The sequence below is a fragment of the Balaenoptera borealis genome (assembly GCF_965194805.1).
Source record: "Balaenoptera borealis genome assembly, chromosome: 7".
Classification (NCBI taxonomy): Eukaryota; Metazoa; Chordata; class Mammalia; order Artiodactyla; family Balaenopteridae; genus Balaenoptera; species Balaenoptera borealis.
Genome location: NC_138864.1, coordinates 127231296 through 127256922, shown reverse-complemented (window position 1 = coordinate 127256922; position 25627 = coordinate 127231296). Strand labels below are relative to the sequence as shown.

The 25627-nt window shown below is 50.5% G+C and overlaps 1 protein-coding gene across 6 annotated transcripts in view; it reads right to left on the bottom strand.

Annotated features, from left to right (window-relative positions):
* DPP6 (dipeptidyl peptidase like 6) overlaps positions 1-25627 on the bottom strand; it is a 1033290-nt gene that overhangs the window by 146310 nt on the left and 861353 nt on the right. For all 6 annotated transcript variants that reach the window (XM_082398944.1, XM_082398943.1, XM_082398945.1 and 3 more), the window contains exon 8: positions 11361-11481. In XM_082398944.1, coding sequence (XP_082255070.1) covers positions 11361-11481 — 121 coding nt within the window. The remainder of the gene's footprint in view (positions 1-11360; positions 11482-25627) is intronic.

The window sequence follows — 25627 nt, the reverse complement described above, 5'->3', positions numbered from 1 at the left end:
TTGGTGGAACGTATTAACAAAACTCTCAATACTAGGGCAAATGGTGTCCCATCCTTACGTGATTTAAGGAGACAGAAAAGACGAAAAGGAATTGGAATTCCCAAGAGCATCAAGATTTCAGCCACCGATACCCAAATTTCATTAAGACTCTACAGCAAAAAGATGATGATGTGTTTATCTTAATCTCACAATCAATGCATAATTAAAAAGCTTTAAAAATATAACCACTGAATATCATATATTATTTATCAAAATCTCTCAGGATTAGGTAATTAATTGTGAGAAACATTTCTCAAGACCAGTGGGAATTCTTCCCACACGTTTAGAGAATGTTTTCCTCTCAGACTTCTCTTATTTCTGATTTTTTAATTTCACATTGAATTAAAGCAATCAGTTATTTTTCTGAGATACTAACAAGGCCCACGCTGGAGTATCAAGTGCAGACTCAGCTTCTGACTCTGAGGCCCCGGGGCTTGCAGTTAACCAAACAGTGTCACACAACGACCAGCTCAAGGGGGCCGGCCCCTCCTGGGGCCTCTCCCCTGCAGTTGGGGGCTGTCCACTGGGAACCACAGCCATTAATTTACAGAATCCAAGGAGACGCCAAGAAGAAGGCAGCTGGCCACAAGGCACAGGTGACACTGACCAACCTGCCATGGAAGAGGGAAACCCACAAGCTAGTGAGTCTGAGGACTCCGCCCAGCTCTTAGCCATTGAGTGGGAAATAAGGTGAGTCTGCAGTGACAGAAAGCCCCAGCCCCCAGCTGTTCACTGAACAGTCCAATGCAGGCACGTGGCATGTCTATCTGTAGCAGCGCACTAACGTCGCGTGTGCTCTGAGCCGGCAGGTGGCCCTCACCCGGCATCCCCCCCACAAGGTCCCCACACCTCCCGGCGTCCAGCGCGGTGGCATCAGCCTTGCAACCACACTGGTCCCACGGCACTCCCTGGCCGCCCCCTGAACCTGACCCTCCATCTCCTCACCGACTCTGAGGGAGCCCCCATACCCCTGCAGTAACTCCTCTTCTGCTCTGGTCCCAGATTTGGGGTCTGCTGTTCACCGTCCAGATGTGGAATCTTCAGTGTTGCCTCTGCCGTGCCCGGGTCTCCTGCTGCTGGCACCACTTCCTGGGCCCTGGCGCCGAGTCCTGGATAACGAGTTATGAGCAGGACCGACCGCCAGTGTCACTTCCAGGCCGAGCGTGTAACTGCCAGCGTGCGTTCCTCCAGAACTGAACCCCCTTCTCCACTAGCGCGCTGGGCTGGGCTGGCCCTGCCTGCCCGAGCGGAGGGCGGCCCCAGCAGCCTGGGCCCCTGAGTGGCCACGGGGAGCAGACGCCAGCCCCACCCCCACCCTGATGCGGGGTGCGGAGAGGGGCATGAGTGATTCCCCTTGTTTTGAATCAGGGAGTTGGTGTCTGGCTTGCTTTGCTGGTTTGCTTTTGTTATTCCCAGCCTGACCTAGGCTATCCTCTTCCCCCTTCTCTGACCGGGCTTATTTTAGTCCAGGGAGGACGCTGGGTTGCAAAGCACAGGTCACAGGCCCTGCCCTTAGCACTGAACTTGAGGGCAAATTCCAGATCGGAGTTAGAGTATTTGATCTCCCAAAGCTGTTTTCATAGTCAGGGCCCTCACCGCTGCCCCGAGTGTCCCGGGTCAGAATATCGTTCCGTCCTCAGCTGGCACAGCGGTTGGGCCCCAACTTGGGCCACATCACCTTTTCAGTGGAGAACCTTCGGGGTAACACCAGGAGATCGACCGGCCTAACACCTCACCCCCACAACTGGACAGTCCGTTGATTCCATAGTTTAAATGGCAACTCTCAGCCTGAATGCTCCCAGGAGGCAATAAGATATAACAGTAATTAAAGTCCAAACCAACTGGTCACCATGGCGATCAGAAGGATGCTGGGAATATGTAGGGAAAACAAGGAGCCATGACGAGGAAGATTACGAGCCATAAGTCTCTGCAAGCTTCTGCTGGGAGAAATCCAAGGCCACAACCATGGCCCTTAACCCGCTGGAGATGCTGCGCTTTGAGGTGTCCGGGTCCACCTTCCCGTTAAAAACACCTCTGCCCCTTCGTGGTGGACACTCGTTCCACGCCAGGCACACGGACATCTGAGACTTTGCCACGTCCGACAGTAGCCCAGGCGGCAGGGCAGGCAGGCGGGAGGTTTATCCTTGTGGAACACTTCACAGCCACGTGCTAATACGTGATCACACGTACTGGCAAGTTCACGTGGTTCTACCTGTGCTCTCACGGATATGCTCTCATCCAACCTCACACTAATTCTTTGGGGAAGGTATCTGAGCTCTTACTTTTCAGGCGAGGGATCGGAGGGCCAGATAAGATACGTGACTTACTCAAGGTCACCGGGCGGCTGAGTGGCAGCTCAGGGACTCACACACAGTCCGCCGGGCTCTCACATCCGCACTCTGAGAAGCGCCTTGCACGGAGCTGGGGGTGTTGAAGGCTGTGGAGCGAGCAGACCGTGCCAAGGGGACGGGTGGTCCACTCATCACTTGGGCATCGATCAAGCCTATTTTTAACCTGCAATAAGTTAATGCAGCTTTTTATACACACAATGGGCATGTGGTTAGGAGGCCAAGTTGGAACCACTCACTGGCTGTGTGACCACTGAGAAGTCACTTAACGTTGCTGAGCCCAAGTTTCCGCAGCTGCGGCAGGATAAGAGCAGCGCCTTCTTCCTGCAGAGAAGTCGATAGATTCATTCCTGTTTAATCGTGTCAGGCGTGCCATGGAAGAAACAGTCAAAGTTAAACATTCCTGCAGTAGGTGAGCCACGGCTGGCACTTTAGGAGGTGGTCTGGAGCTGTCAGCTGCAATCTCACTCCCCTCGGCCCCTAGTAAGGGGACTGCCGCCATTCCAAAAGCCTCTCCTGATTCCATTACCTTTGGGGATAAAAAGTGAAGCTCGTAATTACAATGAGATGAACAGTTCCTGCTTTTCAAAAATCAGGTTGTTACTTCTGCTGAAGAAAGTTTGTGGAAGTGGAAGTTCTGATGCTAGTGGAAAAAGGGAGGCCAGCTGACTCCCCTGGGAGGGTTTCTAGCATCCTGCCTCTGAATTTGGAGCCGAGGCGGCACCGTGAGGACAGGTAAGCATTGCCACGTGTAGGGACCGTCACGGCTGGGAGATGTGCTGGCGGGGGAGGGTGTGATGGAACTTGAGGGGCGTAGGAGGAAGTGGAGGGCCCAGATATGGTTGGACCGGTCCAGGGGGTGAGGAGACCCTTGGTGGTCAGTTAGATGTAGACTGGCCATCACCTTCTCCCCACGCACCTGACGATCTCATTCCCTGCCTTAGACCACTGTTCTCATGCTGATATGCACAGAAATCTAGAAGCCCGAGGACGTCTCTCTTGGGGTCAGAGAAAGCACAGAAGGAATGAACACAGACTGAAGCATCTCGTCCACCTCTATGTCGGAGCTGAGTGGGTCCCCACTGAACAGCTTTAGCCTTTTCTGTGTCTCTCTACAAGGTAAAATCCACCTGCTAAGCCAGTCATGGTCACTACTACTTCACGGAGCTGGAGGCAAGGGCTGTGCAGGAAACTCGCTCCTTTCACTTACATTAAATACTGAAAGCGCTGAGTTACTGTGCAAAAGGCCCTGCCATCTGGAGCCACCGCTCCACGGCGGCACCTTCCGGGTCCGGGGGCTTTTCCAGAGGCTGATTACATTCAGGCATTTTCATCATCACTTTCACATTCATATCCTTCTTTAGAAGCCATAGATGAACTGGAATATGATTTTTAAGTATTTAATTTCTACAAGCCATCCGGAAGCATACTTTTTACTGAGGTACAAGATCTTTGGTGCTCATAGGTTAACCAGCTGTCTGGTGCCAGTGACAAGTGAGGGATGTGACTCCAGCTCGGTGACTCTAAATGCAGACAGACGGTTCCAGGGAGATGTTCATATCTGCACAGACATCCTCTCCAGGCTGAGTAGAAAGCCATGTACTTCTTACATAACATATTATAGACACTAACTCAGGAGTGAATAGATTTTAATAGTCTTTGAAACCAGTACAGGAGGAGAACAGACTACACATCAGTGCTCCTGATCGTTGGCGATGCCAGATGAGAAAATGAGGTGCGTACCTGCCATGTGACTGACTTTTGGAATTACAGGATAAAATAACAGTAGTTTTAGCAGCAATAGCTGCAGTTTCCTAGTCCCAGGCGCTGTTCTAAGAACTGTACACGTATCAGCTCATTTACCTTCCATGATGACCTTAGGGAACATAGATGACCTTTACTCTTGTTTTGCAGATAAGAAGACAGACACAAAGAGTTCAATACTCGCCCAGGTTCACCTAGCTTCTACGTGGTGGAGCTATGATTCAAAGGCAGGCATGGCTGCTGCAAAGACCTTGCCCTTTACCACAGTTCTGCCACCCTTACGCAAGAGGGCTTTGTAAAGCCAATCACAAGCTTCTGGCCATTTCCTGATAGAGACTTCCTGGTCTGATCAAGATTTCCCATCAAGTAAATCAGAGAAGTAACCAACACTAAGTCCAAAGAACTACAGATCTGTGCTTTGAATAACGGCATACAGAACTGACCATGATTCTAAGTCCACTGAACTCCTGGCCACGTAACTTTCTTTAAAGCCATCAGTCCAGCGGGAATGATGCACGATGGGCGTGTCAGTTCCCTTCATCTACCACCAGGATGCAGTTTGCCAGCAGCTGAAGTGCCCTAACCAGGTACTTCCGGACGTTAGCATTTGAAGTACTCAATCAGAATGTACACTCCACTGTGTGGCTCTATAAGCTTCACAAAATATCGTGATCGAAATGCATTTCGGGGAGTTTTATAAACAGCGCAAGAGGCATTAGAAACACTTTCTTACTGACAAAAATCTGGTGTGCAGTATGTCCTCTACCTACACATAACAGTCCCAGGCGAGGGCTGTTCACTGGAGGCCTGTGGCCACGGCGGATCCCACTGGCTTGGTCCATCGACGACACGTACAAAGCGGGCAGCGGGCACAGTGAGCCTAAGCGTACAAGTCAGCACACACAGCTCACCAAGCACGGAATAAACCACAAGGGTAAGTTAAACCCAACAGGCACGTTCCGCGGGAAATATTACTCAGCAACGTCACTGCAGGGAATTTAGAAAGACTGGGGTGCTCTGGATGATCGGGGAAGAACCCTTTTCTTTACGGGGGAACAGTTCCCGTGGAAAGCACACATATTCAAAATCACCCCACAAATCTCTGTAAGGGCTTCAGTCGTAACAACATTTCTTCCCATGACAGCCATTCCCCCAGTCACCTCCCTGCCTCCTTGAAAAATCCAAATTATAAGGCGTGGAGTCACACCCAAAACAAAAGTCAGGAAGGAACTTTAGTTCATCTACCGGGGGCCCCCTGGCCTCTCGTTGAGGTCTCTCAGAGCACCTCCGTGGAGAGAAAACTGTAAGGTCATTAGTGCTGACTCTGAAAGATGCTTGAAGAGACAGTGTTAAGAAAAGCAAACAGGCCTCAGCCTCACCCAGGCTTTGCAGCCTCTGGACAAGAGTCTGAACGTGAAGGGTAAAGACCACGTGACCGGGCTTGGGTGTCAAATGGGCAGCTCTGAATGACTCTAGCTTAGCAAAGCTCCCGTGACTTTCATCGCACCAGCGTGAACAGGCTTTCTAGAGCATTCTAAGCTTGGAATCAGGAGGCACTGCAAGTGCCTCCACCCGCATCAGCCCTGGGAAGGGGGCCCAGCTGCACCCCAGCTCCTCCACACCAGCCCCAAGTGAACCCCGGCAGTCAGCACGGGGCCGGGGGGAGGGCCTGGGGGCTCCCGGGCAGGTGGGCAGAGGACAGAGTACCATGGAGACCGTGCCCCATGGGGCAGTTGGCCCTCAGGAGCACCGGGACTACGGGAAAGGGGAGGAGGTGTGCTAGGGAGAAGGGAGAGCTGAGGGGCCCGGGCAAGGGCGCAACAGAGGCGTCCGGTGCTCTCGTGCTTCTCCCTCTGGTCACCGTCAGCCAGGCACAGCCCGACCGCCTAGGTCCTGCAGCCGAGCAGAGGAGCTGACACCAACCTAGGTCCTGCAGCCGAGCAGAGGAGCTGACACCGAGCAGCCAGCAGCGGGCCTTACTCAGCACCAGTCCCGCCGACTCCCACGCGGCGGGCTGCCCGGCCCAGCAGCCGCCCTGAATCCAACCACGTGTCCAAGTACCCCCAAGCTCTGGACTAGTTCAGGGTAAAGTTCATCCCGGGCTTTCATCCACACCAAACCAGACATTAAATAAATGCCCTCCAGGCATTTCTTGGCTCTCCCTGACATCCCAGCCTGATGGCGCCAGGCTGTGCTTTGTGAACACCTTCTCAAGTTCACTGCCCCCACCCTACCTCCGTCGGGTCTCAGAGGAGCTGAGGTGACAAGGACTGGTACACACGTGGGGAGAGAGTGGTTCTCAAACGAGCCTGACACACTCCAGCTTTCCACTGGGGTAGGAGCCATTTCATGATAATGACATATCACTGAATACTGATATTTAGTTAGGATTACGCATATGACTGCTTTGGCAATAGAGGTGTGGAGGTCTCCTAGTTTAATGGAAACATGTAATGACTTAAAGTTTCGTTACTGAAAAATTATTGGCCCAAAATTCTGTGCTGTACCACACTATACCTCATGTGTATGATCGCAATGATGAAAATGAAAATACTGAGTTGGCCAAAAGGTTCGTTTGGCTTTTTCCATAAGATGACTCTGGTAGCGCTTAGTTATCTTTAACTTCATTCGAAACAATTTTGGTAGATTGTACGTGACAGCTTCACATCAGCGTGTATTTAAAATAGACTTATCAAAATTGGTGAATTTTTGTGTAGCCATTTTAATATTGAAGATGGAAGAAAAAAAGCAACATTTTCCGTATATTATGCTTTATTATTTCAAGAAAGGTAAAAACGCAACTGAAACACCAAAAAAGATTTGTGCAGCGTACGGAGAAGGTGCTATGACTGATGGAATGTGTCAAAAGTGGTTTGCGAAGTTTCATGCTGGAGATTTCTCACTGGACGATGCTACAGGGTCAGGTAGCCCAGCTGAAGTTGATAGTGATCAAATTGAGACATTAATTGAGAAAAATCAACATTATACCACAGGGGAGATAGCTGACATACTCAAAATATCCAAATCAAGCGCTGAAAATCATTTGCACTAGCTTGGTTATGTTCATCGCTTTGATGTTTGGCTTTCACATAAGTTAAGCAAAAAAAACCTTTGTATTTCCTCATGCAATTCTCTACTTAAATGGAATGAAAATGTTCCGTTTTTAAAACAAATTGTGACGGGTGATGAAAAGGGCATACTGTACAATAATATGGAACAGAAGAGACTGTGGGGCAAGCGAAATGAACCACCATCAACCACACCAAAGGCCAGTCTTCATCCAAAGAAGGTGATATTGTGTATATGGTGGCATTGGAAGGGAGTCCTCTATTATGAGCTCATTCTGGAAAACGAAAAGATTAATTCCAACAAGTACAGCTCCCAATTAGGCCAACTGAAAGCAGCACTCGACGAAAAGCGTCCGGAATCAGTCAACAGAAAATACATCATCTTCCATCAGGGTAACGCAAGACCGCATGTTTCTTTGATGACCAGGCAAAAACTGTTACAGCTTGGCTGGGAAGTTCTGATTCATCCACCGTATTCACCAGACATTGCACCTTTGGATTTCCATTTATTTCGGTCTTTACAAAATTCTCTTAATGGAAAAAATTTCAATTCCCTGGAAGACACCTGGAACAGTTCTTCGCTCAAAAAGAGAAAAAGTTTTGGGAAGATGGAATTATGAAGTTGCCTAAAAAATGGCAGAAGGTAGTGGAACAAAAGGATGAATACGTTGTTCAATAAAGTTCTTGGTGGAAATGAGAAATGTGTCTTTACTTTTACTTAAAAACCAAAGGCACTTTTTGGCCAACCCAATAATATAAACAAATAGCAGCAACTGGAAAATACAACCATCTCTGCAACACTGGTAACCATGAACCTTTCATAAAAATTTGGACAATCCAGCTCTTTGCCCATAAGCCTACATATTAGGAGCTTTGCAAAATTGCTAACATTTACATGAAAGTGCAAATTCTTAACAGAACCTTCCTCTCTGACTTCTCAAAAAACTAGTAACATCTTTAGTTTCTGGATAACCAACTTTCGTAAACCTTAAAACAGTTTGTAGGACACTTTCGTTTGTAATCCCATATTAAAATCAAAGTTCTATGTAACTCCATGACATTTGCCCAGAAGAGTAAAATAAAGACATGCACTTTGCTTATCAAGATCAGTGTGTGGTCACCACGAGGCAGGGCGTCTGGAACGTCAGTGAGACACGCGGTCTGAGGCTGCAGGCAGTGCCGCGGGTGCGTTTCCGTGTGTGGGGCTTGCGTCGGTTAATTGGGGAAGTTTCCTACCGAGTGCGTGTAAACCTTTGGTCCAGGGATGGAGATTCCTGGCAGTTCCCAGGTCTCCTTCTTCCCTCCCTCAGTCCTCGATATTCTGAAATGTTCAATACGTTCAAAGTTCCTTTTTGGGAACAAAACAAATCAATATGGCATTTGACTGCCAACAAGCCTACGGGCTGCAGGGTGGTTCAGAACTTATATAGCTTCGTTTCTTCTCAGAACTAACATCTCCAAGCGAGTCAGGCCCCCTTCAAATGCTGTCAGGGTATTTTTCCCCCTAATCTTTTTCTCCTTTTTTTTTTTTTTTTAAGGAGCATGTGGAAGTGAAGCAGTTAAGTCACAGATTAGAAAAAGGCAATCTTCAGCGTTTACCTTCCAATTATTAAAAAAGGAACCGAGATTCCCCAGAGCTCTCACGCTCCCAACTTCAGAAATCGAAGCATCAGCATATCTGACCTTCCAGGGGACAACACGAAGGAGGTGAAGCTGCTACATCAGCTGTGATTGACTTAGAATATTTGGGGCCCTGTTATCACACCAACACAATTCTGTGTAAATGCCTTGAGGAAACATTTCTTTTCAACGGATTTGCTGAAGCAAAAGCTTACTTTGAATTGCAAGGCAATGAGCTTTTTATTTTATAAGGAAGATACTAAAAAAGACATTCTCCATCTCCTGGCGATGGATTTTTGAAGGAGATTATTCCTAGGGCAGGTCTAGGTCCTTCCAGCCAGGACTCCAGGGGCCTCTCTCTCTTAGGGGTTATTGGGTTGTTATTGCCCTGATCGCCCTGGAACTTGGGCCTGCTGCTCATAAGGCTGTTTGTGCACAGGACAGTGGAAGCACGGTGGACACTGGACAGTGTCCATTTTGTTCCAGTGACACCCTCGTGTGAACCCAATAAAACCCCAAGGTTGATTCTCCTGGGGCCCCGAAGGCGGCTCAGTACCAGAATCTTGGGTGCTCCGAGCAGCAGCAGCCATGCTGGAACAAACACGGGACTTCCAGGGAGGCCACACTGAGAGGGACGGCCTAGATGGGTGCCCACGTTCCAGCATTCTGTTAGGAAGCCAGCTGCACGGAAATCAGGATGGCAGTAGCCTCTGGAAGGGAAGCTTGGGTTGAGGGGAGACCTGACTGGAAACGGGCTCGGGGGGTGCTTTCTAAGATGATGGAATGTTCTATATCTTTTCTTTTTGGCCATGCCACATGGCTTGCGGGGTCTTAGTTCCCCAACCAAGGATTGAACTGGGGTCCTGGCAGTGCGAGTGCAGAGTCCTAACCACTGGACCGCCAGGGAGTTCCTGGAATGTTCTATATCTTGATGGGGCTGCCCACTGTATACTTTGTCAAACCCATGAAACTATGTCTTTATAATTGTGCATTTTATTATCTACGACTTACACCTCAATTTAAAAAAATGGAAATCAAGTCAACCTTGCGCTTCAGTGAAATCATGACGGGAAGTAGGACTAAGCATACAGGTCCATCCGCTCTGTCCTTTAGGATACATTAGCCCCTGCAATGCAGAACCCAGCTTGAGGAATGCACAGCACTGAGGAAACATGATATTTTCTGGGCTTCATCATGCCCAGACCCCGTTGGAGGTCCCCTGACCGCCCCCCTTGCCCCAGCCCAGCACAGTGAATTCTTCCTGTGATCATGTGGTCTCAGACCGGTAGGCTGACAAGAGCACAAGCTGTTTATCAGCCCAGTGCTGGGCTGCGTCGGCATCCTGTTGACATCTGCATTTCCAGAAAGGGGAGAGTCCTGCACTTGAACAGTGATACTCCATGATACATCTCCCCTAACCTCGTGTAACCTTGGGCAGATGACTTACCCTCACTGCGCCTCCTCTGTGAAATGTCCATAACAGCACTCATCTCAGAATGCTCTCATGAGGGCGTTATGGACTGGATGTCTGTGGCCCCACAGAATTCACGTGGAAGCCAAAATCTCCAATGTGATGGTGTTTGGAGGTGGAGCCTTTGGGAGGTGATGACGTCACGAGGGTGGAGCCCCCATGGTGGGGTTAGTGCCCTTCTAGGAGGATGAAGAGACCAGAGCTTCCTCCCCATGACTTTCTCTCCCTCCAGCTTGTGAGGACACAGGGAGAAGGTGGCCGTCTGCAAGCCAGGAAGAGAGCCCTCACCAGACACCAGCTCTGCTGGAGCCCTGATCTTAGACTTCCCAGCCTCCAGAACTATGAGAAATAAAAGTTGCTTAAGCCACCCAGTCTGTGGTGTTCCTTATAGAAGCCTCGACTAACGTGGTGGGTAAATGAGGTAATAAAAAGCACTAAAGTGCTTAGCATAGCGCCTGGCAACTAATGGCAATCAATACAGGACTGTTATTGTTACGACGAAGTTGTCATTAACGTGGAGGCGGGTTATAAATGCTTAAGAAGAGAGCTTCTCACTCAGATTTTTAGTCATTTAATAATGCATACCGCTGGAGCCCTCCGGTGCCAGAGGAAAACCAGTAGCAGAAAACGTCCAGTGAGGCGGATGCACACAGGCCAGCAGGCCACCCTGACGCGTTTCTTTTGGAAGCTTTACCCTCTGATGTGTTTTCCAGCTCTCCCTTCCCCAGGCAGAACCAGGCGCTCAACCTCTCAGAAAGGGAGCAGGAAAGCTGCACGTTTGGGATCCTGACTGTTCCCGGAGTCACCCCCCCAGCACAGCACAGGGTTGTAGGATGCCCTGCCCACCTGGCCACCAGGTGAGTGCTTGACACCGCAGGCCCCCGACGGTCGCCTGCTGCTCCCCGAGGCTCCACAGTCTCTTTGTAATTTAGCAGAACCTCAAGAAACGGAGTTTAATTGACAGAGTCGGAGGAAACACCACCACAGCCAACCCCAGTGACGCAGCAGCAGCAGCGACCACAGGAACCAAGCCTCCCACGTCCCGCGTACCTTCGTACAGCCAGTCGCTAAGGCCGTTGTAAATCACGCCTTCCTTCCCAGTTGAGACCACACGGATGGCCTGCTTCCCGACGTGTGCACAGTAGTAGATATTGTTTTCAAAGATAAATATCTAATTTGGAAAGAAAAAAAACATAGTGTTAATCAAGGAAGTGCTTACAAATAGGATATTCTTTAAAAATCCCAAACCAGCAATGTGGTCTGCATTTTCCTTTGCATTTATTTGACAGAACAGACGTAGTCTCGGGACCCTTTGGGGCTCACCCACCTCCAAAATCATCTACCTTTAAGGTCAACTGGAGACTCAAACTCCACAGAGTTCACCCAATGTTATCATTTACCATGACCAGACAATCTGTCTGATACTCGTGGGTATGTTAACATCAAATGGCTTTGACTATCTTAGCAATTGTATTTTTCCTAGGAATTGTGACTGGTGGGCTGGGAAGCTTGAAATCTGAGATTTAGTCACTCAACATTTATGAAAAGTTACTTAGTGGGCACCAACTCTGTGCCAGTCATGGGAGAATGAGGTGGGACGTATCATGTGCCTTTACTCACAATCCGGTAAAGAAGACAAACTTTAAAAGGAAAATGTTCTGAGGAGCTCTGGGAACACGTAACAGTACTACTAACTTAGGCCACTAACTTAACTACTAACTAAAGGACAGGCAAGGAGTCCCTGAGAAAGTGACTGGAAAAAAGTTTCTTTATTGTGGTAAAACATACATGACACAAAATTTGCCACCTTGACCACGTTTAAGTGCGCAGTTCAGTGGCGTCAAGTGCATTCACACTGCTGTGCAACCACCACCACCATCATCTCCTGGACTCTTTTCATCCTGCAAAATTCAAACTCGGTCCCCATTAAACACTGATTCCTCATCCCCCTCCCCCACCCCCAGCCCCCACCCTCCTGCTTTCTGTGTCCAGGAATCTGACGACTCCAGGGACCTCGTGTAACGGGAATCACGCAGCGTTTGTCCTTCTGTGTCTGGCTTATTTCACTGAGCATAACGTCCTCAAGGTTCACCCATGCTGTGGCAGGTGTCAGGATTCTGAGAAACTGGGCTTTAGGCTGAGATCTGAATGGCGAGCAGGATGAAGAAAGGGGGGCTGAGAAATTAGGTTACACGGAGGAAACAGTGTGAGAGAGAACCAGAGGCAGGCATGGGCCTGGGGAGCTGGAGGAGCTGGCCGAGAGCTCCCTGTGACCGGTCCTGCCGGGCGTGAGGAGGAGGAGAAGCAGGAGTGGAAGCCCGGGGGCTGGGGGAGAGGCGGGGCCCGGCCCCCAAGGGTCCGCCCGTGGGCTACAGGACCCCAGAGGCAGCAGGAAGCCCTTGGCAGAAGCTCGAGAAGGGGAGCAACGTGGCTAGAGGCAAGTCTTCTGTGGGCGAGCCCAGGCCCGTGCAGATGAGAAGGCAGGGCAGGAGGCAGCCCGTCAGCTGCCGGGGGGATAGTGGAGACAGACAGAGGTGGACCAGCCAGGGACAGCGGGGGGATGCCCTGGGCGTGAGGAGTGAAGTTGCAGGAGAAGACAGAGTGGTTCCCCAGCCGTTCCCTGGAGCAGCTGGGTGGCCCATGTGCAGCCTGGGGTGCCCTGAAGATGCTACAGTTCTGACCTTAGGTCAGCCCCAAATTCCCTGGGGCCTGGGGGAGGGTGGGCTAGGTCAGTGGCTCTCTAATTCTGATGTGTATTAGAATGATCTGAGGAGCTCTGACATATCCTACAGCCAGGTCCAAGAGCCCAGCCCAATGGTTAGGATCTAGGGGTGGGACCCTGGCATGAGTATTTTTTTTTTTTTAATATTTATTTATTTGGTCGCGCTGGGTCTTAGTTGTGGCAGGCAGGCTCCTTAGTTGTGGCTTGCGGGCTCCTTAGTTGCAGCATGCATGGGGGATCTAGCTCCCTGACCTGGGATTGAACCCAGGCCCCCTGCATTGGGGGCTCGGAGTCTTAACCACTGCGCCACCAGGGACGTCCCCTGGCATCAGTATTTTAAAGAAACACTCTGGGCGATTCCAGTGTGCAACCAAATCTATGAAGCAGTGGCCCAGGACAAATCTAATGTCTCCCGAAGCTCTTAAAGTATAAATTAGCCCGTCCTCCAGGCACTGCTCAATTCTGTCCTGTGTTTTCTGTAACTAAATTCTTTGCCTGCTACCCCCACAAGGACCTAAGCACATGATGCAAATATCCAATGTCTGTGGAAACTGAGCTATGTGGACCAAGAACAGGACTCAATCAGATTTTTTTAAAAAGAAATTCTAAAAAAGATATTGTCAGTGTCATTTAAGAGACCAGTGAGAAAGGGTATTTTGCAAGTAGGAAACAGCGTAAATGTTGACATTTTAAACTGAAGATGCAGAAGGGCAGTTCCCACAGATCGCTGTCATGGAAGGCTGGAGCCGAAAGCTCTATCAAGTATTAGCTTCCTGCTCGGGACTCCTGCCTCTTCAAAGATTCACTTCACCCACAAATGAGCTGGAAAACTTCTAGACACAAGTACACATCCTCATTTAATTTCAGGAGCTGTTCTTACGAGTTTGCCTAAGGGTAAGATGCATTATGAAATTTTAACTTCTTTTATGCGCTCTAAGCCTACAATAAATTTTTGAATCAAATCGAACCGTAGACAATTAATATTCTGAAGAAGTAAAATTTGCTATGATAGATATTAAATCCCTTTTCATCTTGGCTTTATTTTTAATGTAAGGAAAACAAAAGGAAACAAGCTCTAAGGAACAGTGCGTTTTGCTTTGAAGATGTTGACATCTACAAATGGGAGTCTGGGTTCTACACAGCTCAGCCCGCTCCAGGCCCCGCGAGGGCGTCTGCACCATGTGCTCTGGGAGCACAGCGGACCTGCTGCAGGACCTGAGCCAGTGCTGGACTCCTAGTTGCCTCAGTTTCTTTGTCTGTCAATAGAGATCAATGCAGAACGCAGCTGTGAGGCTGAGTGAACTGACAACTTCCAAGCACTGAGCACAGCGCCCGGCACGAAGTAAGGGCTCAGTAACACCTATTCTTGTTGTGGTTACTACCATCATTATACAGGTTTGTTCTGCCTGGAGAGATCAGGAGGGGCTTCATGCGGGAGGTGACACCTGAGCTAGACCAGGAAGAATACCCACATTTTCACAGGGTGCTTACGACAAAGCTCAGCTCAAAGACACACGGAGCTAAAGGGGGAGCTCATTATCTCAGGAACCAGGAATGGGATTAATTACCATAACTGGGCACAACTTAGCTTTTAGTTCTGGACAATCAAGGCCCAAAGGAAAACATATTGAACAGCCCAGTGCTTGACTAAAAGAGAGCAGCACAGCTCCGGTGGAATTATAAAATAGAGAATGCTAAACTTGAAGTAGAAACCTAAATTCTAGTTGAGACAACTAGTGTCCAGCTCTGAGCAGGTTACTTAACCTCACTGAATCTCATGTCCTTCACTACAAAATACGAGGTTGACTGGATGGTCCCTAAGGTTTCCTCCATACTTAACATTGTTGAATCCAAAGGTCTCATGAGTGTCTGAGATCAGGAAAAGACGTTTAGCAAATTAATTAGTGATGCTATTACTACACTTGTATTTGAAAGGAGAACTATTTATCATGAAGGCAAAATTCAACATTCATAGTGAACCCAACATGCTAGTATCAAGGGGGAAAACAGATTCTCTATATTTCAGCTAAAACCCCCAGTTATCATGTCAGCCTAGGTTTCTTTAACTGACACGGTATAGCGACTGTCCTGATCTCAAGAACACACCCTGGTAGTGAGCACTATTTACTAATTGCTTTTCCCCTGGTTTTCTACTTCCTCTTTTGGGTTACCCCATTTCCTGACCAGGCACGACTTTACTAACACTTCCACAATAAACAAGGATGAACGATCCCGTTATATATGACATTAAGTTTAATTTACAGCGTGAAACAGAAAGTTCGGGTGGTCACGGTAGCGCCCGCTGGTTCAGCAGCGATCATAAGGAAGTGATGTATTCATCCAGCACATGGGATCGTCTCTGTCGTCGGCCATTCTAATCCCACTGGAAACACTGCACAGCTAACTGACATCACTGGAACACTGCACACAGATAAGCCATGTCACCAGAACATGGAAGTTCTGTCTCTAAACCTTGCCACCCGGTCAACACATCCTTCGGCAGACTCTCGTGAAGAAGCAAACTGCTGACGGAGAAGTCGGTATGTCCTCGGGAGGCTGGTGCCCATCAGGTTCGTGTGTCCACATGGCTTTAATATCTGGGTGTACTCTGTCACCTCTGGTCCCCTGAGTGGTTTCATCAACAGGCCACATAACAGCAAGTCAGAATTACCAACTGTGGCTAACAGATTGGGAAAGCCTCCTGCATTCAGAACTTAATGGCCGGTTCCCCCTGCATAGAAAGTGACCCTCAGGTAACTTTCTGTTTCTATTGCCCTGGACACCTGGTAAGGGTGGATATGGGCTCTAATGGCAGGGGATGATATTTCTGGTACGTTGCAGCTGGTCGAGGAGAACTGTAAACTCTGGGAGGAAGCCGTCGCCGTGACCTCCCCGAGTGCATGATTCCGGTCACCGGGCACTTCCCTCTGGGCACCTGGCAGGGATTCCACACCCACCCACAGGGGTCCCGTGTACTGAGCTGTCACCGGAGGGGGGACGGGGAGAAGACCCTGCTGCACAGGTGTCGGGTGGACGGCCGCGTGGAACCCTGCGGGGGAGGCGCACCCGAGACCACCTGCTGGCCAACGGCTCCTGTCTACACCCTTCTGAGTCCAGCTGGTGCCAAGCGTGGCCTCTGTGGACTTGCAAGTCAGCACATCTGCTTGGCGGACATGAGACCCCCCCCCGCCCCCCGCCGTGGGTGTTTTCCAGCAGCCATCAGGCTCCTAGAATGGCCCCTCTTCCCTGGGTTCATGTCAGGAGAAACCGGGTGATGGTGGGACTTCTGAGTCGTTACCAGAGTTAAGTTACTGTGGAACTGTTACAAGAAGGGATATTTACCAACACTAAAAGGAGGGAGCAGTAAAACAGCGCTGGGCGTTTTTTTGAAAAGCAAACTGGCTGGTTGGAGATCACACATCAGTTTGGCTGACTATGAAGGTGGAAAACAGGGCAATAAAAGCCACCAAACCCTGACTCTGCATATTCACCATTATTATAGAATATACGGGAGAAAGTTAAAATGTCACAATCCTACAAACCACACACATACACAAAATATGACTATTAAAATACACTTTCTTGTATTTTATTCCCTCCTAGATGAGAGAGAGAGAGAGAGAGAGAGAGAGGGAGGGAGGGAGGGAGGAAGGGAGGGAGAGAGGGAGGGAGGGAGAGAGAGGGAATGTATGTGTTGGTCGGTGGGGTATAAACCCTAGTTTTAATAAAACTAAAGTCATATAACATATACAGGTTTGCACACTGTTTTAGAATCTACATCAGAAATGTTTTTCCATGTCAGTGAGCATTCTCTGAGACATGCCTTTTAGGAGATATACCATAGTTTATTTAATTATGTCCCTGTTGTTTGACATCTCTTCTGGTTTTTATTACAATAAAAATGCTCTTGTGTGCACCTTTGTACTTCACTGCACCTCTGAATCTCCCTAGGATAAACCCCTATGAATAGAAATCATGAATCATGTTCATTGTGCAATAAAAAAAAATGGGTGGAGGACAGGAACAGGTAGATCAGAGAACCACACAGAGTACTGATGATACAGAAGCGTTTATATTCATGAAGAACAGAAAGAAATCTTATTACAACGGGAATATTTTGTTTACCAAACTATCAGACTGACAAACAATACCCAAAGTTGCTAAGAATGCTGTGTGCTCTCCCGATGGGGGCAGAGACCGGCTGCACGCTCACAAGAAGCAGTCAGCAAGCCACATCGAAAGAGACTTTTCTTGTGTAGATTATGTGAGAAAGACTGCTGGAAACAAAGTATACTTGGCCTTTTCAAACCGTATCTACAGAACCTGATGACGGTGGAAGCTGTAGCCTCTGAACTAAAGGGGAATAACATACGTGTACATGTGCAGACACATGTCTCTTCCCACGTCAACACGTGAAGGTGCTGAGAATCACTCTCCGATTACTCAAAGCTCAGTTTCAGGAAGTGACCAATTTGTAGATTAAATAAATTCTTTCCTTACTCTGTTTTGCTCTCCCATTCCCTGTTTTGGCCATTCTACTGCTCAACTGGGCAAGGAAGAGACCTTCCATTATTCTAGTTTGTAACCGTGCCTGGAAAACGCAATGATGGGGGGATGGCAAAGCTGTTGATCGAGGAGGGTTTTCCAGATTCTCGGTGGTCCTTACCCAGTTTGGGAGCATCACACCAACCCCACAAACAGGCGTGCGAGCGCCTCCCATCAGCCAGGCAGGGCGCTGAGCAGTCGCTCAGCAAGCTCTCATCTGACCTGTGCAGGCGGCCAAGACTCCCGAGTCTGTTCTGTGTGAGCACGTCATTTCCCCAGTTAATCCATCGCCTGAAATTCAGCACACTTGGCTCTCATGTTGGTTCCTGCCCAGGCAGAGGTGGGACATGGCAAAATTCACTTGCTGTCCTGCCGCTGGATTTTGCCACCATAAATACAGATAATCACACCTGCCGTGCCAGCCTTGTGGTGCTACTGGGAGGATAAAAGGAGACAATTTTGCTGGCGAAAACCCTGAGGGTTACAAAGCACCTTTAAAGGAAACGCACCATTGGCATACTAAGCAGCGTCAGCCTGTTGGGTCCCTGCTACGAGGACACCCTTCTAACAGCAGGGCTCTTGCAGCTGCTCGTGTCAGTACCGCCCCCTCCGCCCTTTCCTCCAAAAATCAGTGGAAGACATCACATCACATTTTGACGCAGCAAACTAATGCGGGATTTAATGCCAAAGAGCAGAGTTCAGAGCCCAGAAAGAGAAAGTCCTGTACATAATCTAAAACCATTCTTCTTGCCAGAAAGTTACTCACGTTTTTCATCCTATCGAATGTCAACCAAAATCAAGAAGAAACATCGGGAACATCACCATAAAGACCCTCTCCTCAGTGTAGCCCTTAAATGGTCAAGGAAAGGCTTCCTTTTCAGAGTCGCCCACCAAGAAAAAAGCTCTCAGGATCCCTCTCACTTGATGAGCCCACATTTGAACTTGGAGAGTTCAGAGATGTTATTTTTTCAAAGCCGAGGAAAAAGTCCCTAAATGAAATTATGCTCCTGAGGAGTTGATGGCCGTATTCAGCGTCCCCTGGGATATGGCAGCTGAGCAATTTCATCTCGACCACAGAGATGTGAGGCTCCTAGCGCACCCAGGACCTCGGGGCGGGGTCGCGTCAGGGAAGCAGCGAGCGGGTGCCTGGCCTGAGCACGGTGCGAGCACCTTCCAAGCTCTCTCTCCTCCCCGAGGGCCTCGGAGCTGCGGGGCTGCGCACGGACGGCCCGGTCAGGATAAGAAGTGCTGGGAGGGCAAGGTGCTGTAAGGCCAGGTGACAGGGCCCCCGTCTGGCCTGGGCTTGGGGTCTTCCCTGAGAATGGCTCCTGAGCTGGGATGACGCGGACGGGGGGCAGCAGCCGTCGGGGGGAGGAGGGGCACAGGGCATCGCAGGGGAGAGAGGCCTCCGTCCGTCTGGGCAAATGGGGCGGCCCGTGTGGAATGAAGGGCCGGGGGCCGGGTCACGGCAGGCAGTGTCGGGGGCGAGGCTGGCGAGGGGGCCGGGGAGCCGTGCGGGCCCCGCGGGCCGCGTTCCTGGCTGCGCTTCCTCCTGAGAGCCGCGGAGCGCCTGGGGAGCTTGGGCGGCATCATGGTCGTTGGCTGTTTTAGGAGAGCGAGTGAGAAGGTGGTGCTGTGTTTTCCCTGACACCCTGCTGCCGTGTAGGGGGCGGGGCAGAGGGCAAGGGGTCCTGGGGGACGGTCCAGAGGGACAGCGGAGGCTTGGGCGGTGTTGGCCCAATGGTGGGACTGCAGCGACAGGGGTGGGTTCCCAGGGCGCGGTGCTGCCTGGACACAGGCCAAGGGAAGGCAGGTGTGAAGGAGCCTCCTGATCTGACAGGGCGAGTGGGTGGACGGCGGCGCCCCCGGGGCTCCCTGGAGGCAGGGCACGGGGGACAGGACAATCACGTGACACGGCCCCTGGGGAGTCTCAGGCTGGGGGCGGGACGCGCAGCAGTTACTCTTACTGTGCAAACAGCTCGTCAACCCCGAATGAACTTGAACCACCGTGGGACCTGCCTCTGCGGGCCGCGGCCGCCTAGCTGTCCTCCCCTCTGGTGTCTTTAGCTGGCGGCACAGCCCCCGCCTGAGAGCCTGCGCTGTCCACGGCAGCGCCTGGACGGGGCCGCCCGTCCCTCAGGCAGCCCAGTTCCCTGCTCCGTGGGGACGGGCACCATCACCGCCACCAGGAAACGCCACGGAACAGGCCACCGTCTGGGGTCAGCGTTAACCACCGAACGAGGTGCCTTTCTTTAGAGGGTCTGGGGGGAAGGCCACTTCAAAGCCACACAAAGGGCCTCTCGCAGGGGCTTTCAGGCCGCGTGGCAACCCCCGGAGCCCCACCTCTCTCCACGGGGCACTGCCTCCTGGGCTGAGCCGAAAGCAATCCTCAGGCGTGCTGTAACCACTAGCACAGCGAGTGCCGCTCTGTGGCAACACGCTGATTGTACCAACAAAAGGACGGCTGGATGTACTGGGTTACCCGACTCAGGAGAATATCTGCTTCTGTTCTACGCCTGGATGTTCCGGCTGAGCACTTCGCGGCAATCTCCACTCCCCGTTTGCCTAGTTTGAAGCCGTCCCTCGCCCATGTCCTGTGGCTCTGGGCTGTCTGTGAGAGCCACTTTCTGCCCTGGACACCAGCACGGACACTCGCCCAAGGTGATGCAGCTTGCCCGTTGGAAGAGCCAGGATTTGGGCCGAGGCAGCGCGACTCCGGAGTCCGTGATCTGTGGCCTCTCACTGTCCGGACACCCTGCTACTCTGTAGAACTGAGGGGCAGGCTCAGAGAGGCGAAGCTTTCACCCAAGGTCACAGAGCTACTTAGTGACAGAATTAGAAACAAACTGCTTAGCCCACACGCCCGTGATTCCAGCGCCAGCAGCGCCAGCAGCCTTTGGGAACCCACGAGAATCGCTAATTCTCAGGACCCTCCCTAGACCAACCGAGTTGTAGCGGGCCCTCCGGTGACCCTGATGCACACTGCAATTTGCTGCTTCCTCCAGATGAAAATCATGAACAATTTTGAGCAACTCTGCTGGTGAGAATGGCTGGACCGCTGGGCCTTCATGGGAGTGGGTCTGAAAACTGTCTAAACGCACTGAGAGAAATGACAAATGCACTGACTGGCAGAAATCAGTCCGAGGCGCTCTCTCAATCTTTTTATACCGCAGTTAAATTCAAGCCTCATCGGTTGCCAAACATAGTCTTCTGACTCCAAAGAAGTGAATGAATTCTCCAGTATCTTCCTAAGGGGATGAAAAAATCCATTTTTTCTTGGTAAGTTTCCAGGCCTTTTTGTGTACAGTCCCAACGTAAGGCCAGCAACGCTGCCACTGAAACACCATTCGGGCCTTCCTGCTTGGATCACCTGCATCGCACCAGGTATCTGAAGTGTGCAGTGTCTGCTCTGAGGGTACACTGAGGCCACTAACACCGTCCCAGACACGCCAGCTCAGCCCTCTCAGACACATTCCCTCCGATGCTCCCCGGGTGACTGGTCTTCGGACTTTGTTCTCCAAGGTGATGTGATAAACAGCCGACCTCTCTTCAGCCACTGGGGGCTCACTATCTGGTCTGTAGATGATGCGCGGTCTTGGAAAGTCCTCTTTCTTTCGGCTCTTCACCTCCCAGCTCGTTACCGCTCCTCAGCGTCTCCCCAGAGGGTGGGAGTGGGGGTCAAAGACAGTCCAGCTCAGAAGCCCGCCGCCCTTGGCATTTATGCTCAGGAGACATTTGCCGTGGTTCTGCTGGGACCGGCTCCGGGCTACACCGTGAAGTCCTTAGAGATGATTTCTGCTACCTGTCACACTCTCGTCAGTGATCTTTTCTATTATTTACACACCGAGACAAGAAAAGATGAATGGACCCAGAATAAAACCAGAAAATTCACAAGAAAGATGCCATGGGTATTAATTTATAGAAAATAATCAACTACTAAATACATATTAATTTAATCAACTACGGGATATAATTAAATACATGCTGATTTAAATAGCAATGCAACTGAATTACGTTAGCAAAGAGTTTTGAAAATTCGTAGAAGCAGCAATATTTTTTTAATGATACAGCCTGATGTTTTATGCAGTAAATATATGACCGATTAAGCACACAGGAAACAATTTGTAAATGTATATCAAGTGCCTTAAAAAAGTGTTCAATACTTCAATTAAGAATATCAATTGGCAAAAAAAAGTGTTCATTTTGTTGACTCAGTAATTCCTCATCATTTTAGGCGCAAAGATATTCCACTGCATCAACTGTAGTACTGATTTTATAAATAGCCTAGATGTCCCACAGGAAAATGATTTAATTTTTGTAAATCCATTCAATGAACTATTATGTAACTGTTAAAAATTATGTTTCGAACAAATATTTAATTGTATAAAATGCTAACTGAATCACACTGGGCACAAAGTTGGGATATATAAAACTAATTAATATAACTATAAAATAATGAACAATAATTATTACAACTATAGTTATTATTATAACTGTGTTTCTATTCTTGGAAACAAGATTAAGAGAACACACTAAAATATTAATAGTAATTGTCTATGGATACTGGATCTACTGGTCCTTTTACAAGAAGTTTTTTCCCCTATTTTTTATATTTTTTACTTTCTATAGTTCGTATTACTTTTACAATGGGAAAATAAATAATAAAAATTAATCAACTACCTAAAATGAGCCTGGCACCAGTCCTGGGAACTGGGGATAAAATAATGAACACGCCAGCATCCTAACCGCCAAGGGGTGTCATATATGATGGGAAAGGGGCTGGAAACAAGCATTCACTGTACCAGCTGGGTGCACACAGAGGCGGGGGAGCCAGCAGGGCACAGAATCCCAGCCTGCGGTCCTAGGACCTCAGAGAGGCCGTGCTTTCACTTTCGACACCACCCCTGTCACTCACTGATTCCTTCATCGCTGCCTCTGTCTGAAATGAGTCCCTATGTCAATGGCTAATTCATATTAAAAGCAATAAACATTCCAGAGACACAGAGAAGACACAGTGAGCACCTCAAGCCCTGGGGCATCGAGGCTTTGCTGCTCCAGGACCAGCCCTAACTGGGCACCTAAGTCACCGATGACGACAAAGAGACCTCAGCGTCTTCCCACCGCTGCGGCTGACCTCAGCGTCTGGTCCCATCCTCCAACGCCCAGGACTGAGGCTGGAGGGACCAGACAGGGCAACCCTGAGCCTGTGCCAGGCATTTCTGCCCTTCCATCGCGGTGGGAGCACCGGAGCCAGCCCCTATGCAGACTCTGACTGTCAGATGCCACACACGTCTCTGGAGGCCTCTGGCTGGGGAAGGCTGAGCAGGGGCCGGGGAGAGCGCTGAGCTGCCGGTGGGCACACGGGTGTTTGTGGCAGGAGGCGAGGGGAACGCACATCTCCCGAGGGGGGCAGCCTGGACTCAGGGCCGGCTCCACCACCCGCCAGATGCCCCAGACTAACTTTCTCACCCATTAGGTGACCTTGCGTGTCTGTGCAGAGCACTAGGGAAGGTCCCCGTTCGCAGTCGACATTCCACGTTCACATCCCCTCTAGCTCCTAAATACTGGGATCTGAAGCCCTCAGTGGAGCCGCTAATTCCAACATCACGTGAGACCCAGTGATGAGCACAGGAGTCAGGAACCTTCTGGAAGCCAGCACCATGTCCCCCGCCCCCCCTCCCTCTGGGCAAGGCTCTGCCGTCCTGCTGGAGCCCTCAGGCCCGGCTCGGCCCTTCCCCCTGCAGACCTCCCCCCTGGGCTGACACGCAAACGTGACTCTGACCCTCAGGGCGGCCCTGGGATTGACCCCACGTGTGCTGGTCCCGGTCATTCTCCTGTCACCTGCCTGGTGAGAGTCCCCAGGCTGCTCGCCCCACACCACCGGCCACAGCTCTTTCATTAAACAAACACTGGGACGTCCCTGGCGGTCCAGTGGTTAACATTCTGAGCTCTCAATGCGGGGGGCACAGGTTCGATCCCTGGGTGGGGAACTAAGATCCCGCATGCTGCACGCCACGACCAGGAAAAAAAAAAAAAAAAAACCACGAATGTGGCCTCACAGGGATCTTTAGTTACATCCGCCTATAAGCCCCTGGGCGGTGCCGCTTTGATCCCCAGCTGGAGGAAGATGACACGCAGGGAGTTCAAGTGATTTGCCCAACGTGACAGGTGTGAGCTGAGGTTTGGCCCAGGCTGCCGGCTCCAGGATTTGGCTCTGCGGCCTCTGGACCAGGCTGCCCCCTCCGACACTCACACAGTTTCCTCTGTAATTGGTGTTAAAGAAATGCGTGTAGGAACTCAGTCACCAAGGCCACGCATCTCAGGGTCAATCGCTTAGAGCCAGGCCAAAAACCTCATGGCCAGAGATGCCCCATCCACTCAGAGCCCCGCCGCTGACACCCTGCGTCGAGGCCTCTACTGCGCCCTCGTCTCCAAAGCCTGTCTCAACAGCTCGGGCTGCTACAACAGAACACCACAGACTGGGCCGCTTAAACAGCAAACATTTATAGCTCACAGCTCTGGAGGCTAGAAGTCCAAGACCAGGGTGCCAGCAGGGTCAGGTTCTGGTGAGGACCCTCCTCCTGGTTCACACAGGGTGTCCTCTTGCTGTGTCCTCACGTGGCAGAGAGAGAAATCACCTCTCTCGTGGTTCTTCTTATAAGGGCAGGAATCCCATTCATGGGGGCTCCACCCTCATGACCTAATCACCCCCAAAGCCCCCCTCCTAATACCACCACACTGGGCATAAGGGTTTCCATATGTGAATTTGGGGGACAAACGTTCAGTCCATAGCAATGCCTTCCTGTCCTGCTCTGCAAAGCCCATGTCTACTCCGCCTCTTTCAGGAAGCCTTCTATGACTACCTTCACCTCGCTTCCTCTAATTCATGAATGCCAATTGTAGCAACCACTAAGCACAATTCCCTGTCTTAAAGAACAGGGGACTTAAGACTCTTTAGCTTCTAAAATTCTGTAATAACTTTCCTAGGTTATGTCATGTGTATAGTCTTGTCCAAATATTAATCTCCTTTATGCCACAGTAACGTCCTCGCTTTTTCCTTTATCTCGTACAAACACTGGCACAGCTCTGGGCAAGCACAGGGCTTATGCTACGAGTCTGAGCCGCCTGGGCTCTTCGCTCCTGGCCTGGGGCCCCACCAGCCCTCTCAGCTCCTGCAGGCTGAGCGGCAGGTGCTGCACTGGGCCACAGGCCACACGCGGCCCTCGCGTAATCCCTCAGTGGGCACCAGCATCTCAGACCGCAGCCCCACACAGAGAGTGGGGGGCAGCGGGTGGGTCTGGGCCCCCTCCCACCTCTCTCCAACTGTCACTCGCCGGCCACAGACCCAGGGCACATTTTAATGACAAAACAGAAGCTGCCTTTTGAAATGCTGTCCAAGGTGGCAAATCTCAGTTTTTCAGGCATATTGGGAGCACGCAGGGAAAGGTGAATTAACTGACCTAATCAACGAGATGATGTAGTTGGACAGGATCGTGTGTAGGCATGTGCTTGGGGAGAGGGAGGAGGAGACGACTGTGGGCCGAGGGGAGGGGTACCGATGCCCCTTGTGGGTGGCTAGCAGGTGAGCCAGGCTAGCCCCGGTGTTAGCACTGAACGCCCCACAAACACCGGGATGGCCTGCCACCCCGGGTTCAGGTGACTCGTAACTGGTGGGGAGGGCTCAGCTGATCTCCATTATTTATATCACGGGTTGAAAATTTCTGGGATGATCAATGAGAAAAGTCATGTATATAAATCCCCAACTCCCGTATCTTCTTATACAGCTACACACATCCACACACGAGCCTTCATGCGTGTCTATGTACATCTATTATGATGACACCGGGGATGGTGCTTTAGGGGAGTCCCTCTGTTTTTGCTCAGGCTCAGCCAGAACCTTCCAGGGCCTTCTAGACTCACAAGGAGCCACAGGACTGGGACAGGTCACATGACAGGAGCTCGGCCTGGAGCTGGGGGCAGAGGGGGGGTCTGGAGATGCTTTAGTTATCTGATGTCACATGTTGGGTTTCGCACCAAAGGACACACTTAG